We start from the raw sequence: 18,477 nt of genomic DNA on the forward strand, positions 1-18,477 counted from the left end.
AAGATATGCATGTGCTCTTTGGTTTGGATCTGAAGGGCTTCTATTGTTTCAACTGCTTATTTATTAACACCTCATCTGTCAAATGTTTTTATTCAGTGACAAAACTGCTTATACTCAGCACACACATCCTCATATGGTTGTGAACATACTGTCCTGTCCAGAACTGGTAAATATCATAAACCAAGCTTGGTATGCAAGTTTGTGAAGCAGCAACCTTGTAGTCATTTGAAAAGTTCAATGACATGGCAAAATAATGACAATAAAATATAAAGTGTCACTTATTATTCAGACTTATGCCGCAGTCCTTCAGCTTTGATTGGGGATAATTTGGGCATACCTGTAATTCCTTGTGACAATGGCTTAGAACAGGTTAAATAGTCTTTTCCCCCATTCTCCATAATCCCTCCCCACCTTTTTCTGTAAGTGTTTACAGACTTATGGCAGCTGTAATTTTCCCATGGTTAATCATCGGGAGACCAGGTGTCCCCCACCCTTCCCAAGATGTATAAATGGAACTAGAGGGGGGTGGGGGGGTCTTGCCTAAGGACCACAGCATACAGATACAAGTCTCTAAACAGAATACAAGCCAAGGCACTGCGTTGGTGATAGATTGGTTGTAGACTTTGTATCTCATTTCTTGATAACCTAAGGCTCTAAACAGGATCGAAAGTTTGTGTTTGGGACAAACTCAAGATAAACTGTCTTCTTTGCCGTGACTGACAAATTTGCACATACATTTTGTTCTAGAAGGAGCATATGTTTACTAAGCTTTCCCGGTTCTAATCTCCAGGATTTTTTTTTTACTACATGCACGAACACAGTTGTTGTTGTTGTTTTTTTTTTGTTTTGTTTTTTTTTAAAGTCTCTTTGAGTAAATATTCTTGAACACAGAATTCTTCAGACAGACAGGGCAAGCTTGTTGCCTTTGACAACAGAGGGATGCTGAATCCGGTCGGTGGGCGTGTGAGGCAAAGAACGGCAGAGTACGTTGTGGAGAGAGATGTCCTGGATGAGCACAGCCTGGAGGAGGTGGCACGCAAGCGGCTGCATTCAAACAAGCCTGTCCTGGTCGACCGCCTCAAAGACTCACTGAGGTAGGAGAGAAACGGGTCCTGTGAGAAGAGAGAGTGGGATGGAGGCATACAGGGAGAGACAGGGGACTGTGATATAATTACATTGCATTGGGACATTATGTTTGCCTTGGTACACTGTTCTTTTATATGTGTTCCTGTGCCAGCAATATTTACTATAATGCTTATGGCCCTGTGGAAACTGATATGAGAAACGTGATGAGAAGGAGTGTACACGCTTCAGCTGCAGTGTTTATCGCTCGGTGTACAGGTGGTAAAGCAGGACACAAAAGGCATGATGAGTGACTCCAGATTAATCTGAAAAAATGGGGATTAATTTAAAAGGTGCGATAAGAGGGCAGAACAGAGCTTGTCAGTGCCGGAGTATTTGAAAGGACTTGTATTTGGGAAATGACCTACACAGCTGTTCCCTTTTGTTAGCCAGCATCTTCCATGGAAGTGTGGATGCACTTGCAGATTAAATGTGGATTACTGCGTATATTAGGATTATAGCCAATGTGCAGACAAGCTTCTCGTATTTTAAAGTGTTGAATTGCAAATTGTTACTTAACCAACTTGAGGACAGAAACGTGTGTCTTACAATGGCTAACAGATATGCGGTGTACCGCTGTAACACCATGAGCCTTGGTGACCAGTGAACAAAGTTCACATTTCTCCAGACTAGGGGCCTTGGTGTCGTTGTAAACACGCCATTGTAAAACTTTGAAACGCAGATAAAAAATTAACAAAAAAAGAAAAAACACAGGAAGTGTCTCACTCATCCAGCACTTTGCAATTCAGTAGATACACATGCTGTTGCACAACTTTGGCGTTTCATTGGAGCTTTAAAGGTTACTATGGGTTGTTCTGAGAAGAAATCATAAACACTTAATTGATATATTAGAACTGTTCTATTTTAGGCATGACAATACATTCTCTATAAAAAGAAGTATCCAGAAATAGCACATACATCTGAGTATGTACTCTACAAAACTAATTGATAATTGATACCGCAGAGAGAGCCAAGCTGTTACCCTGGATAACCCAAGGTCCGCTTGACATTCTTTGAATTCCTTCGCCATTGAGAGAGACAGAATTTCCAACATGTACCACCCGTTGCAAAGTGCCTCCGATTTTAGGAGGAACTGTGGCGATGGATGTTTTGACTTCGAAGCCACTCTCACCTCTTGAACAAATGACTGCTGTTCTCAAAAATCTCAGGAAAACTCATATTTCGCTCACTGTAATGATCAATTTTTTCAATCAAATTTTCAAAGATGATTTTGATTGTGACATTTGTAGCTAGAGTAGTGTAAATATATTAAAATTCAAATTTAAAAAGTCAATCAATAGAAAGGCTTCTTAAGCCCATCATCATAAACTGCATAAACAACAGGTATTATTCATTTAGAAGTGTAAACAGACAGCAAATGCAAAAGATTAAGTAAACATGAATAATATTTTGATTTATTATAAAGGATTGTGATAACATAGCTACTATCAGTAATGGGTGTAACCTTGCAAGCAGTATTGCAAATATCTTTCTATTTCCGCATGTCATATTATTCTGACCGGTCTTATTATGTTTTGGGTCAGTGATTGTTGCCCATCTTTAAACAGTTTCTTTCAGACAGTCAACCAATCAAGTTATTAATATGCCTTTGGGCCTTGCCAATTAGGTGTGCAACAGAAGTACACACATACACAGATCTGTTAACACAGTACATGAAACAGACCTAGAGAATAATTACCCCCATACAGTGTGTCACTACCAGTCAAACCTTACTGCGGGACATGAGGGCAGAATGGAGTGGCAGAAAAGAAAAGAGAGAAAACAGGTCAGCTCTCTCACGTCAGCATTTTGCCCATTTCTGACTCAGTTCAATTCAACTCAATTCCATTTTATTTGCATGGTGCTTTTTGAAGAAGTACTATCACAAAGGCAGTTAGGCAAACCCTTGTTCAAACACTCAAAAAAGTGGGGTAAAAGCTCTCAAGAGGAACCTTGGTATAGAGACAGAGCCCATCCTCCACTGCCCAGCCCAGTATCTATTGTCAGAGATAAGTTAAATGATAATAGAGAGGTAATGGGGCATCTGACTCCCTCCCTCTCCACTCCTGTCTACCTCTCAGACGCACACAGTTTTCTCTCTCTCTCTCTCTCTCTCTCTCTCTCTCTCTCTCTCTCTCTCTCTCTCTCTCTCTCTCTCTCTCTCTCTCTCTCTCTCTCTCTCTCTCTCTCTCTCTCTCTCTCTCTCTCTCTCTCTCTCTCTCTCTCTCTCTCTCTCTCTGACTCTCTATATATCTCAGTCTCTCTGACTATCTGTGTCCACAGATGCTCCGTGCCCAGGCTGAAGCGCAGTGTGCTGGGCTGCTTGCCAGTGCTCTCCTGGCTGCCCCGGTACTCTATCAGAGACTGCGCCTTGGGAGACCTCATATCCGGCATCAGCGTGGGCATCATGCACCTGCCACAGGGTCAGCCTGAACGCACAGAGACTGTCAGGAACTCTGAGCTTAGACATTCTCCACTGATATGCCATTAATGTTGACCAAAGATATCAATCACAAGGACCGAACACATATAGGGGGATCATATGGATAGACCAGAAAGATTCATATATTTATAATTTAAATTTATAATTACCTATTTCTCTATTGTTCACTGAGACAGTCCTTGTGCTGCTGCAAACCCAGGGAAAGTAATTACTTGGAGGTCCTAGCTATCCAATAAGAGTACTATCAAACAGTCTACAATCACAAGGCTGATCAATAAATGCTTGCTTTGCTTTATGACCTTTAAGCCACAAGGTGAATAATGTTTTATGGACAGGATGATTGTCTGTGGTTATTTTATTCAGACAGAATGATTCAGTTGTGCCCTCACCCCTGTGCAGGAATGGCCTATGCACTTCTGGCCTCCGTACCCCCTGTGTTTGGTCTCTACACCTCCTTCTACCCTGTCCTGGTATATTTCTTCTTTGGGACCTCCAGACACATTTCAGTAGGTGAGCAATGGAGAGAGTTCTATGCTAACAGATAACAACAAAATAGGAATAGACTTATTAAATTGATTTGTATAAAATATTTTTTTCTGCATACATAGTAAGTGGTATGCTCTTAAATTGCCATGGAAATCAATTCAATTTTTTTGTGAATTTTATTAACTTATTAAAATTTTTATGCATTCATGACCTAGTTTCTGCATCCCTTTGGCTGTTTTCAGGCACATTTGCAGTGGTCAGCGTCATGGTGGGTGGTGTAACAGAACGTTTAGCCCCAGACAGTAACTTCATTATAAACGGCACCAATGGTACACAGGAGGTAAACACAACGGCCAGGGATGCTTACAGGGTTGAAGTGGCAGCCGCCACAACCCTTGTGGCTGGGATTTTTCAGGTAAGTCCAAAAGAAACACATTTATGATGACATTAGTGCGGCTATGTCAGACATCCTGGTATCTCATGGCACTTTTTTAAAGTACGTGATTAGCTAAAGGGTCTACATAACTTGTTTATAAGGCCTATTTTAAACATATTTATTTACCCGATTGAAAGGGGTCCTTTCTCACCCCTTCCAGTGAGGACTGACATTTTGTCTCATCCTAGGTGCTCCTGGGATTGGTGCGGTTTGGATTTGTGGTGACATACCTGTCGGAGCCACTAGTCCGAGGTTACACCACAGGAGCGGCAATGCATGTGGTCGCCTCACAGCTTAAATATATGTTTGGGGTCACAACCCAGCGTTTCGATGGACCTCTTTCATTAATTAAGGTCAGTACCACTGATAGTGTGTCCCTATTTTTGTCTCTTCATTTTTAATATAATTTTTAGCCTAGGCTAGAGCTAGCTCTCTAATAGTAAACATTATGTCACTCGCACTTCACATATTTTTAAAAATGCTGTAAGGCAATTGGTAGTTTTCATTTTATTAAGCCTGATGACTGGTTTACACTGACATTGAGGTCTCCTCCTGGTAGTAACAGAAAGCAGCAGCACAACGCTGAAAGCAGCAACACACTTACAGTAGTTTTTTTTTTTTTTGCAGTTCTGCTTACTAGGGAACTGTACTGAACTCTGGGGATCACCGCCCTGTACGGTTGCGTACAGCTGTTTAATGGGTGGGCCAGGCCTACAGAAACAGATTTACACACTCATGTACCTGCTTAAACAGTTAAACATGTGCGCAAAAATGATATGTGGAAATGCATGAGAACTAAGCATATTTTAATATATGTACTTATAATATGTATTTAAAATATATTTAACAGCATATATTTACATATATTTCATATATTATGAAAATATATTGAAATATTCAGAAATGGATGCTCTGGCATTTTTTGCCATGTACCTGCACACAATTAAATACAATAATATAGCAATATTTTGAAATATATACACAGACAGTGTTAATTGTATACATGTACTTTAAATATATTTAAATACAGGTTGTAAATTGATGTATTTCATACATATATTATACTGTATATTTAAATTGATTTTGAATTTCCGGCCATATTTAAATATATTGCTTCTCCATATGGTCACATCCTCTCATTTAATCTCTTCCTCCCTCGCTTATTTCCTCTTTCACGCACTCATTCAGTTCTTTTGAAATTATAAATAGAACGTTACTTCAAAACGGAAATGCTGGAAACAATTTCAACATCACTATCCATTCCAACCACACCATCCTGACTCTCTCTGCCTCTCCTAGACGATAATAGACGTAATCTGCCGACTGCCAGGGACCAATGTTGGCACTCTGGTGGTGAGTTTAGTGTCCATGGTGGCTCTCATCACGGTTAAAGAGCTCAACTCGGCCTACAGCCGGAAACTGCTTCTTCCCATCCCCATCGAGCTCATTGTTGTAAGTCTACGTCTCTCTCTTGCAGTCTTTCTTATGTATTGTTGCTATCATTTCTCTCACTCTTCCCTTTCACATTTTCTTCACTGTCTCTCACTCTTGTTCTCTCAAGCTCAGTCGACCTCAATATTTGTCTCTCTCATTCTTAAATCTTGAGCAGTTTAAAAAAAAAAAAACCTATTTAAGTGTAAAAGTCCACCATGTTCTGTTTATTTTACACAGTTAAGACTCTATCAATAGTAACACTGGTTTGAGATTAATTGGTTGATGGGTGAGGTTTTTGGAAATGATTGTCAGATTTGTTCCACTCTTATTCTTAACAATTGGTGTCACTGTCTCCACTGGAATGATTCACATACCTAATGAAGTATAAACCACAACAGATGTGTACACACATAGACAGAATTGCAAATGAAAATATGAATATAACGGTGAGAGTTTACATAAAAAACAGTATGACACACAAACATGAACTAAACGGGCTTTAAGATACTTGCGTGCAATTCCTGCATTTATATCTAATGCCTAACTACACAGTTTACAGCTGACTACATTGAAACTGGAAATTATTTATTTAAGAATGTTTCATCATAAATATATAGATATTTCGTAAGACATTTAATAGAATAGTGTGATTATAAGCATACCTTACCTGTACATATTTATCTGTACATAATTAACCTTTTGTCCAGAGTCAATATCACATTGAATAAAAGCTTGTACCCATTTTGCTTCATTTTCATAACAGATTGTGATTGGGACTCTGATTTCTTACTACACCGATCTCAATACCCTCTATGGCATTGATGTGGTGGGAGACATCCCCAGTGGGTGAGTGTTTCGAGCCTTGTGCATTTCTTCAGCTCACAGAATAATTTGGGTCCAGAGCATAACAGCTGGAGAGAATGATTATTATTCTGGAAATTATTGAGTTATTGAGATGTAGTATGGGGATACAATGGGGAGAATATTCATACACATAAAGAACTCAATTTTCCATTTGCAACATTATGATGTGTCAGATGACCACATATGGAATTTCCAGCTCATAGTCTTCTGGTTCTGCTGTTGCGATGTCAGGACCTGTAACCATAAATTGGAGCAAAGCAAAGACCGGTCCAAAAAATGAACAGTAAACAGTTACAGTTATGATGTGTTGTACCGTTTACTATGTGATGCAATGTCTCTTGTGCATCTTTTGATCTGTTGTTGAACTTCTGCCAAACAACCTCGCCACACCACTCCCTAAACTCAGGCTGAATCCTCCCACGACTCCAGACATCAGCATTTTCACGGAAGTAATTGGAGACGCTTTCGCCATGGCTGTTGTGGGTTATGCCATCAACATCTCTCTGGGCAAGACATTTGCCCTCAAACACGGATACAAGGTCGACAGTAACCAGGTGTGTATCCCACTTTTGCACAATAATTTTTGCACAAATATGTCATTTTCAGTGTAAAATCTACTGTGACAGCGTTTATTTTACATTTTTTCACATCCCCATAGAACTCATATAAACTGAGAGTTAAATTGACATGGAACACTTTCCTCCTTACTGTAGATCACTGTACCCAATAGGCATGCTATATGCATTCTACACGGGAAAGAATTTTTATTCACCAGTCTTAAAAGGTCCACAATCACATTAACTAATGTAGGAGATACCACTGAAGGGGAGAAAATTTAGATGCTATTTATAATGTGAGTTCTGCAAAGTGCCTGAGAGTCGGATGGAGAGGGAGGTCGAAGGTTAGACAAAATCAATAAAGACAGTGCTATCACTAATTCATTACAATAAACAGAGGATCTTTCTGTATCACTGCCATTATGTTGCAAATGTTTCCAAATCTCATCCTTTTGTGCTCCTCTTGTCCTAATAAGACTTTCCTACACTAGTTTGCCAAACCTTTGTCAGCTGCACACCTTCATTCGCCCTCTGCCCTCCTGAATACACCACACGGCCCAATGGCTTATGCCCCTTTATCAGATAACCAGCACATTTCCCCATAAACAAATATAACGTACATGCGTAATTTTAAATTTAATGCATGTCAAGCAAAACGTTTCTATTGAGAGAATGGTTTTTGTGACCATTTACGCATACATTTGTCCATTTGTACTTGTGCACAGGCACCATGCCCCCCCTCCCCCGCCTTTCTTTCAAACACAAATGTATCGGTATTGATTGATTAGGACAACAGGCAATGAACACAGCACTGACCTTGGAATGTGTACAATACGTTCTATAGCAGCTGCCGTAGTTGAACTGTAATGCTGTCACCCTGTTGTCAGTTGCTAGTAAAATCCACCCTTCAGGATGGAGTCATTTAACACCTTGCCCTAAATGAAAATTGGCTGGAAAGGAGGTCGCTTTAAAAGCTTTAATACTAAATTGTTAATGGATGAAATGTCACATTCGGTTTAGTTGAGAACGTGTTGATACGGGCTCTAAATGTGCTGAGCCATCTGTAAATTATACAGCAGCTGAAGAACACACATGGAAACACATTTTTTTCATATTTTACTCATTGAATTTGCCCAATGTTCAATGAATCAACTGAAAGCTAAAATAATGACTGGCTTTTACTGTAAGCATGCAAGATTTCACTTAATAAGCAAAAACAAAAATAATAAAAATGTAGTGATCATTGATTGCAACAAGTAACTTTCAGTGTTTTCTGTACATGTTCCGCAAACCCCAGTACTGAGACGCAGAGATTCAGAGATATTTTACGACTCTCTGAGACACTGAAATGCTTTACTTTTGTGCCCAGTGAATGGGACCCCAGTATATGACCTATCCCATATTGCACCCTGTTTCAGGAGCTCGTGGCTCTCGGTCTCAGTAACACAGTGGGAGGGTTCTTCCAGTGCTACTGCGTCACCTCCTCCATGTCCCGTAGCCTGGTGCAGGAGACCACCGGGGGTAAGACGCAGGTGAGCCACACACACAGGCTGTTATTTGGAGGCACAGATGATACATTTTGAGGTGAAAGGTGTTAATGTGTCAACCGTCATGTGTGTAATGTGTCTAACATGTGGGTTTGTGGCACCACCAGGTGGCAGGGGTTATATCTTCAGTGATAGTTTTGATCACTGTACTGAAGCTGGGCGCATTGTTTGAGGAGCTACCCAAGGTATGTGCTCCATTAGGATGGCTTCTGAAATGTCTAACAATGGCAATTTTCACTGAATAACCACTTTTTTTTCTTCTTCTAGGCAGTCCTGGCCACAATTGTCTTTGTCAACCTAAAGGGTATGTTCAAGCAGTTTCTGGACATCCCTGTACTGTGGAAAAGAAATAGGATTGATCTGGTGAGCAGTGAGAATAGCATGTGATTTATCATTAAAATGTTTGTTGGCATGCTATTATTATTATTATTATTATTATTATTATTATTATTACTTAAGTATCTTTGTGTGGATGCCTCTGCAACATATTCAAAAGATCTTTATTTTTCTCATTATTGCCACCGTCAAGTATTTTATGCTATTTATGCATATCTTGGTGCTGCGTTCAGTCTTCACCAAGAAACACCTGACCCACTTAAATACAGCTAGTCTTACAAGGGTGAAAATAGCAACCATGGTGTTATTTAAAAAAAAAAAAAAATTTTTTGCTGCTCCAAAAAATGTTCACAATCAGTATAACCTGCATTTATGCCTTATATCATTAAAATAGCATTTATAATTGCAAAACTAATTAAAAAAATATATTTTTATTTTATTTTTATTTTTATAAATTTATGTGCTTGTGCTTTTTTCTCCCTTATGTCCCCAGTTGGTGTGGCTGGTCACCCTAGTCGCCACACTACTGCTCAACCTGGACCTGGGCCTGGCTGCCTCCATCGCCTTCGCCCTGCTGACTGTTATCTTCAGAACACAGCTGTGAGGCTTCAAACCCAGCTTCTCTCACTCTCTCTCTCCCTCCTTCTCTCTTTCTCTCTAGTAAATCTAAATGTCTCTTGCTATTCATTACAGGTGAAACTACATGTCTCCTCTTCTATCTCACATTCACCCCCCCACTCCTCTCTCTCTCTCTCTCTCAGGCCTAGATACTCAGTCCTGGGGCAGGTGCCTGGCACAGGGATCTATCTTGATATGGAGACCTATGAAGAGGTAAGGCAGAAGCAGGGCAGACACTGATGAGAAAAGAGGAGAGAAGAGAAGAGAGAAAGGAGATGAGAGGAAAGGAAAAGGGAGGAGTGGAGAAGTATGGAGAGGAAAAGAGGGTGGCTCTCTAGAGGGCAGGGGTAAGATGTTGAGGGTTTGTAGGTGCTAAAGGAATTTCCAATTTTCCTTTCGTGACTGCAGGCAAGAAAAGTTCCAGGCATCACCATCTTTCGTTCGTCCACCACAGTGTACTTTGCCAATGCTGAGCTCTACCTGGAAGCCCTACAAGAGAAGGTTAGCATCTATTTTCTCTGCCAATATCCTTGTGAACATGTCTAAGGAGTATGCTTTTACTACAGAGGTTTAGGTAAACATGACCCCATGACCAGACAGTCCACAATGTTGTCTCGCTGCACCTCTACACTGCTTTGTCTTTGGGAACAATTCCTTTAAACCCTTTAAGAAAGATTGTGCAAGCATGCTTGTGCCAGTACCAAGGACGACCACCTCATTGGGTAAAAAAGTAAAGTGAGTTCCCACCACCCAGCTGCATGTTCCTGTTTATTTTTATGCTCAAGGCCTGTGATACTGGTGTCTATTGGTTACTCAGTCATCCCTTATTGTATAGAAGACAACAAGCAATGTTGAATAGGACAGAATACATACTTTTACATAACCGGTAAATATGGATTAAAACATGTTAACTCTTCAAAAGTCAGCAGAGTATGGCAAGAGAGTCAAGGTATAACCACTTAATGCAAACTGTCTTCTCTGTCCTCAGACTGGAATCGACATTAGAAAGCTGCTGACTCAGAAGAAAAAGCTGTTGGCTAAACAGAAACGCCTGGAGAAGAGAGAGAAAAAGAGAGCCAAGAGAGAGGCCAAGGTGATCCAACATTCAGCTTATCTGTAAACTATAAACTGTCACATGCACACACCTGTATACATTTGTAATCACCTGTGAACACATTGAGACATCTGCAAACCACTATAAAAACTGCTTGCACATTTATATACCCACGAACCCCTATACATCCCTGTTCACACATGTACATACCTCTAAACACATGCACTTGCCGGTTCTAACATGCACAAACCTGTACATACTTGCCATTGGTATACAAACTTGCAAATCGCCATAGACAGCAAGTTTTAGAATGTGACCTTGTCCCGTCTCCCCTGTCACTCAGAATGGGGTCCAAGCAGGTGACAGCAGCGAGGCGGTCTTTTCGGTAGAGGAGGCCACGGGCCGCTGGAAAGAGAAGAACGGGACCTGGGGGAAGCAGAACGGGGCAGCACCTGACACACCTTCAGCGCTGGAGGCTGACACCACTGGCACCCAGGCCTCCAGCTGTGGGGACACCTTAAGCAGGGAGCTGTCCCTGTGCTCCATGGGAAAGAGCACCACAGAGATCCACTCCATCATCCTGGACCTCTCCACGGCCAGCTTCATCGACACAGTGGGCATCAAAACGCTGAGAAATGTGAGTAGAAGAATTTATGGGGTAAAAAGAAAAAGGCTTGGGACAGAGAGAGGATATTGGACAGAGAGAGGGTTACAGGGTATGGAAAGAGCATAGGGCAGAGAGACGGTTTTGGACAGAGAGGGTATGGGATAGAGAGGGGGTAGGACATATATTCTATAGTTATTTTATAACTTTGGTCCTTACTGAACTTCAGAAATATTATTCCTCATCTTACATTTCTTAAGTCCTATAAATACTTTTGTCAAACCAAGCTCTCTTCTGCAAAAACCAAGCTGAAAGTTCAGTGGCCTGAGAAGAATGAAGGAAGACATAGAGTGATGTGCGTGAGAAAGGGGGAAAGGGGATGGGGAGAAGACACAGCGAAGAGCGGAAGGCAAGAGAAGAGAATGAAAAATGCAGAACAATAATAGAGGCGGAAGAATGTGCCGTGTCCTTGTGCTGTGTTTTGCAATATTGACCTTGCTGTCTCCCTGTTGACATGCAGATATTCCTGGACTTTGCAGAGATTGATGTGGATGTGTATCTGGCAGGCTGTCAGGGTGAGTGTGGAACTTGTGTGTCTCTTGCTTCATACCATGAGCAAGAAAGCTGTTTCCATTTGTACTGTTTATGATAAGTCAAAATAAAATTTTCCTGGCAAGGTTTTATTCAGTATATTTGAATAAAGTGGTAAACTGCGTTTCACCTCAGCGCATTTCACTGGGAAACAGGACCAGTTTCAGTCCAACATGGACATGTAAACAAATGTATAAATACTTCCCCAAATAAGAATCTGTGCCAAATTTAGCTTGAGACAAAAAACTCCTTGTTGAAAACTCTACTGGTGTGTGTGTGTGTGCTGGTTGTTTCTGGGTGTCTGTGACTAAGTGTGTCTAACTGTGCACTTCTCACTCTCTTGTCTAGCCTGTGTAGTGGAACAGTTGGAACGTGGGGAGTTGTTCAGCCACTCTATCACCAAGGGCCACCTCTTTGCCACTGTGCATGACGCTGTACTGTACTGCCTCAGCAAGCAAGGAGCATCAACTGCACCCTGCTATGACTGTGCATTGGTGAGCTGTTCTTCTCCAATTACAATACACTAATACCACACACTTACTAAATATTTACATGCATTGCATTGCACACACAATCAGTGAAATTGAGCTTTAGAGCTACTGTGAATGGAAACACACAAGAATTCTCCTGCCATCTTGTCTGACTATGGTTATGGAACTGTCATTGCAGGATATGACCTGCAGTACCCACCTGTAACCTGAAGAGGGGGCCAGCTCCCTTCATCCCCTCCACCATCTTCACCACCCTCATTTCCTTCATCACTCCTCCTTCCCTTCGTTTCCACTGTGATGGTGATGCACAGCTCGGCCAACTCAATACGACACTGGGTTTCCATAGTAACAAGGGCTGCAGTTGCTATAGCAACTGTTTTTTCCACTGCAGAGGCAGCCGGAACACGTCACCTCCATCCAGTGTATATTTACATTTAATGGAGAAAGAGCAGGAGCCTGGGGAGGAGAGCAGAAATGAAGCAGACACTGGCACTGCTAAATGGACAGAGCAGTGCAGGAATGCTGGAATGAGGGTCACAGACAGGAAGCTGAACAAAGTGGAGTGTGACGAAGTGTACTGCAAAGTCTCAGACCTGGAGTTTTGTACATGAACTTGTACTTGTGTGGACAGTTCTTACATTATACACTGATACTCTCGTGTTATATTAACTCATTGTGAAATGATTTCCCCTGATGTTAGACAATGTCTGAAAACAACAACAAAAAAATAACTAATTCTTTTTGATGTAAATCAAACAAACAAGAAAATCTATAGGCAAGACAAGCTGTCCCTCGGTCATTTAATGAGCCCACCACCACCTCCTCAGGGATATTCTCTCTGCTGCATGGGGGTTGGGGTTATATATTAGCTGTCAGTTCCACCTCTTCTTCTAGGCCTGTCATTCCTCCTGTGAGTTGTGTCCACACTGCAGCCCCTCCACACCCTCCCCCTTTAAATGGAAATCTAATATTGTTACGGGTCTGCTAAGTTAGACTGTCTACACCCAGAGGTCCAGTGGCTAAACACACAGGGCTGGGCTCTGCTGTTCAAGTCGGAAGGGTAGAGTTTAACTTCAACTGCATTATTTTTTGATAGCCTTACTGTGTTAACAACCTGCTTTCATTGGTAGACCAATTTGAAGCTACATTTATGGTTTTTTATTAATTACAACCGACAATGTATACACACGTCTCACTTGACTGTTTCCATAAACAATCCTGCTATCAAGTGGCCTCACCGACATACATTTTCAATTGTACTTTTCTCCACTGAGCAAAATCTCAAGATGGTAGGGTGTTCTTATAGTTAAGTATGGTGCTACATGTATATATGTGTAATATGTAGCAGACATGTACAGTATATTTAATACATTTACAGGCAAAGCATTTGAATAAAAACAACGATCACATGGCAGACAGTTAACATCCTTGCATCTTTTATTGCTTTTTGCTTGGCATTTCCATAAACTTCCTCCTCCCTTCTCCAGCTCTCATCAGCAACGTGGATATAAAGAAACTCGTTCCACAATATTAACACTGGTTTACAAGCCCACAGAATACTGACACTGAAGTGAACTCAAATTCGGTTGTGTTTTTGGAGAGGGGTATAGGACATCTAACAACACACAGTTAGACAGCAAGGAGAGAAAATGGCGGAAAGTTAGCTGGCGGAGCAGGTTCAGGACAGGGCTGTGATTTGCAGATCAGATGGCAGTTGCTGACTGTCTCCCTCACTTACATGCGCTCACACACTGAGGGGTGAGATTAACTTGGCTTTAGCTGGGTAGCAACAGGGCTGCCCCGTTGTCACAGTAGTAAACACTTGAATGACTATGAAGACCCTGAACAGGTGCTCAAGAGTGACAGGAGTGGTAATAATGTGACCCCACTGACAGCCAATGTGTCAAACTCCGTTTATGGCATTTATGGCCCTATGTGGGACTGCATGTAACAAACATAAGAGTGACGGCAGCTACCTGAAATTTCACTTTTAAGACAATGTAATGCATAAGCCTTTAAAGGAGTGCAAAAGCAAGTCAATCACATTCTCTAAAAACAAAGATATTTAAAATGTAGCCTTTTAAATACAGGCTTTAAAACCTGACAGCAGGCCAACAATATGTGAAAATGTCACACGTCCAGTGAGAAGCAAAGATGTAAGATGACTGGTTTCAGCAGGAATGTAACACAGTGGTCTTGTAATGGATGACTGTGATTGGCCAAAATGCTCACATGATAGCTCGGCAGACAAGCTCCTCCCCAACTGTGACAAAACGGTCTCCATTGTTTTGACCATTGCATGGCTGAAACCGAGTCCTCATTCATAACTCTCACAACCTCTGATTAGTGTTATGAGGATTTTATGTGGCAGCTGGGTTCTCATTAGAGGTGCTGTGCATGTGGGGGTGGACAGAACTGAGATCAGGCCCTTGGGATGGGGGGCATAGGGGCCACACTTCTCTGACCAGCAGAGGACTGGATTCACAGCTGCAGACCAAACACCTGCTCAGCCAGAGATCTGCAGGTCTCATGGAGAATGGGATAGGACACTGCTCGGTTTATACACTCTCACACACACACACACACACACACACACACACACACACATACATACATGCATGCGCAAAAACACACACACGTGCACACACGCACACACATCATATGCATGCGCACACACATACATACGTGCGCAAAAACACACATACGTGCACACGCACACACACATCACACACATACGTGCGCAAAAACACACACACATAAGTGCACACACACGCATACTCACATCACATCACACATGCACGCACACACACACACAACACAAGCAACTATCAGTCAAGATGCACGTTAACATGGCACTGAGACATACTCACACACTTGCATTCTCACGTGCAGACACAGACACATCATCCCAGCACTTATATGGATGTGAGACAAACACGGGTCCTTTCCAAACCAAATTAAGCTCATTTCCCTAAGAGATGCTGAAACAGTGTACTAAGAGCAGGGGCATTCTGGTTTCACGCACGTTTTGTCATTTCAATAAAACCGGGGCTCGATCAAGAGTAGATGCTTGCCCTTTTGCAAATCACAGTCAAATTACAGTAAATTTCCAGTAAGTTTTACAGCAATTTTTTTCATTAATAGTGTTAGTATTAATCACTTTCTGATTGTCAGATAGAATTTCTGGGCAAGGAGAGTTCATGATGAAACCAGAGCTGCTCCCCTCTCACACTGAAAGGCTGCTGAACAGCTGCCAAACTCTGCAGAGTCAGAGCAGGGCAGGGACGACAGACACACAGACACAAAGCAGAGAGAGAGAGAGAGACTGGGCACGATAACGCTACTGTACTCTACATCACGACACCATCACGGTACCACAGTGAGACAGACGGCACACGGCAGCACAGGGGCACGGCACGAGGGGGAACGCGGACGCGGCGAGAGACATGCTGGTGTGAGCCTGCGCTGATTGTGTGTGTGTTCTTCTCCAACCACTTCTTTGGTGTATTGAAGGGCTCAGGATGAGTGAAAGTGTGTGTGTGTGTGTGCGTGTGTGTGCGTGCGTGTCTGTGTGAGAGTGTGTGTATCTGTGTGTGTGTTTGCGAGAGTGTGTGTATTTGTGTGTGTGTTTGCGAGAGTGTGTGTATTTGTGTGTGTGTGTGTATGCGTGTGTGTGAGTATGAGTGTGTGACTGCTGTTAAAAAAGTTCATGTGTGTCTCTTAGTGGAAATCAGAGACACTGAAATATAGAGAGAGGAGCGTGGACTTAAAGAAGAGACAGAAAGGGTGGAGGGGGGCGGGGCTCTGCTCTGACAGGCAGGTCAGATGACACTCTCGAACAGCAGGGTGGTCTTGCTCAGCCCAGGTGGGGGCAGGAGCTTGGCCTCTGACTCTGGTGCCAGGTACTCCAGGTGATGTCTCCCCCACACCGGGGTGGTGAGGTGCTGCCAGCGCTGTGCAGAGACAGGCAGGCCAGTCAGCAGCAGATAACACACACAGCACACACTGTCTCTCACACACACACTCACACACACCACACACACAGCACACTCTCACACACAGTACACTCTCTCTCTAACACACACACACACACACACACCACACATAGCACTCACACACACCACACAGACACACACATGGCACACTCTCTCACAGACACAGCACACTCTGTCTCTCTCTCACACACACACACACACACACACACACACACAGCTCTCTCATTCACACAGAGCACTCTCCCTCACACACACACACACACACACACACACACACAGCACTGTCTCTCTCTCTCACACACACACACACAGTACACTCTCTCACACAGCTCTCTCATTCACACATACACAGCACTCACACACAGAGCACTCTCCCTCATACACACACACGCACACACACACACACACACACAGCACTCTCTCTCACACACACACACACACACTCTCACTCTCTGATTCACACACACCTCTCTGAGGGAGCCCTTGCAGCGCAGCAGTTTGTAGAAGACGCTGATGGGGATGCACAGCATGGAGGAGAGAGCCAGCCCCCAGCCCAAGGCCTCCCCCCACCAGGGGTACACATAGCTGGAGTTATAGGTCAGAGGCCTGTAGTTCACCACGTGGAAAAGGAAGATACCCTGCCAACACACGCAGCCAACCACAGTGTTAAACACACTCACGTACAAACACGCACATATACACGCTCACACACACACACACACAGAAACACTATCAAACACCACTAAATGTAATGCATTCGCTCACATGCTTCTTATCTCACATCTCACTCATGCTCCTTGTTGTCTCTATTGCTTCAGCCGGAGCAGGGAAGTATCTGATGAGTCACTGTAACATCCAGCAGGTGGCACAGTTTTCCCACTCTGCTGCTTTTCCTGCCCTGCGTCCCCAAGTCTACCCTGGAGCTCTCAATGCCCAACGCACCACACACTTTCCATTATGCACTTACAGGCAATTTCCCCATATGCATCCTGCAAACAAACAACTGACCCAGGCCAGGATCAATATAATTGCTCCTGAACTTAAAGCAACTCACTACGTGGAAAAAGCAGGAATTGATTCAGGGTCGCAGTTTGGGGGCAGAACCCATTAACAGGTGTACATGCTCTGGTCTGTGGTGCTGTGGTCTGTAGTACTGTGGTCTGACGTGTTATGTTCTGTGGTGCTCTGGTCTGTAGTGCTGTGGCGTGTGGTGCTGTGGTATGTAGTACTGTGGTCTGTGGTGCTGTGGTCTGTGGTGCTCAGTTCAGTGGTGCTGTGGTCTGTGCAGTGTTAGGCCACTCCTGCTAGACAGTGACCTCTGGCACCAATGAATGCTCAGCAGCTCCAGTCTTAACATGGTTTCCTGCAGAAATGCGAAGGTCAGTGCAGCCTTCAGACTCACCACACACACTAAGGGCGTGACGTAGGACCAGCACCACTTCATGTAGGGGAGTGGGCGGTAACCTATCATCCGCGCCACGTCATCCATGAAGCGGTCCGCTCCTGGAGAAACACGCCGGAGAGAGAGAGAGGGGGGAGAGAGAGACACAGAGAGACAGAGAGAGAGACAGAGAGACAGAGAGAGAGGGGGGGGAGAGGGGGGGGAAATGCAGAGAGGGAGAACAAGACAGTGAGATAGGAAGAAAACAGATGGAGGAACAAAGAGATGGAAAAGGAAAAAGAGGTCAGAATTAACAATGAATTATCAGTTTCCATAACGAGTAACACACTCATACACCCCCAGACTGACTCAGGAATGACTAATCTGCCACAGCACTCTATTCAGGTGCCATTCTCAGGAAAGTTCTGCTGTGAGTCAAACAACTGTGGAAACTAAACTCTCACATACACACAATGGAACACGCTAGGCAACACACACACACACACACACACGGATAC

The 18,477-nt window shown here is 43.0% G+C and overlaps 2 protein-coding genes across 5 annotated transcripts in view; one reads left to right on the plus strand and one right to left on the minus strand.

Annotated features, from left to right (window-relative positions):
• Positions 1 to 553: 553 nt before the first annotated feature.
• On the plus strand, positions 554 to 14,006 carry LOC135234054 (solute carrier family 26 member 6-like). The gene is made up of 19 exons (XM_064298176.1): positions 554 to 1,094; positions 3,406 to 3,545; positions 3,965 to 4,075; positions 4,294 to 4,466; positions 4,676 to 4,840; positions 5,787 to 5,939; positions 6,685 to 6,767; positions 7,192 to 7,339; positions 8,761 to 8,874; positions 8,997 to 9,074; positions 9,157 to 9,252; positions 9,719 to 9,825; positions 9,987 to 10,056; positions 10,252 to 10,344; positions 10,832 to 10,936; positions 11,241 to 11,534; positions 12,022 to 12,076; positions 12,441 to 12,586; positions 12,762 to 14,006. The coding sequence occupies exons 1-19, from the start codon at positions 940 to 942 to the stop codon at positions 12,786 to 12,788; spliced, it is 2,313 nt and encodes a 770-aa protein (XP_064154246.1). The 5' UTR covers positions 554 to 939; the 3' UTR covers positions 12,789 to 14,006.
• LOC135234055 (sodium- and chloride-dependent creatine transporter 1-like) overlaps positions 4,972 to 18,477 on the minus strand; it is a 32,130-nt gene continuing 18,624 nt past the window's right edge. For 2 of the 4 annotated variants that reach the window (XM_064298177.1, XM_064298178.1), the window contains exons 12-14: positions 17,981 to 18,081; positions 17,046 to 17,216; positions 13,998 to 16,536 (exon numbers count right to left, since the gene is read on the minus strand). In XM_064298177.1, the coding sequence (XP_064154247.1) occupies positions 16,405 to 16,536; positions 17,046 to 17,216; positions 17,981 to 18,081 (404 nt within the window). In that variant the 3' untranslated portion in view covers positions 13,998 to 16,404. Of the gene's footprint in view, positions 13,040 to 13,997; positions 16,537 to 17,045; positions 17,217 to 17,980; positions 18,082 to 18,477 lie in introns of those variants that run through there. The other 2 variants (XR_010324014.1, XM_064298179.1) reach the window with 2 other exon arrangements.

This window comes from Anguilla rostrata, chromosome 11 (genome assembly GCF_018555375.3).
Source record: "Anguilla rostrata isolate EN2019 chromosome 11, ASM1855537v3, whole genome shotgun sequence".
Classification (NCBI taxonomy): Eukaryota; Metazoa; Chordata; class Actinopteri; order Anguilliformes; family Anguillidae; genus Anguilla; species Anguilla rostrata.

Excerpts from the sequence above, each read along its gene's own strand:
- LOC135234054 (XM_064298176.1), top strand. The coding sequence starts at position 940 with ATGCTGAATCCGGTCGGTGGGCGTGTGAGGCAAAGAACGGCAGAGTAC. Across the intron at positions 3,546-3,964 it reads CATCATGCACCTGCCACAGG|GAATGGCCTATGCACTTCTG; the intron begins GTCAGCCTGAAC and ends ACCCCTGTGCAG. Across the intron at positions 9,826-9,986 it reads GTTATCTTCAGAACACAGCT|GCCTAGATACTCAGTCCTGG; the intron begins GTGAGGCTTCAA and ends TCTCTCTCTCAG.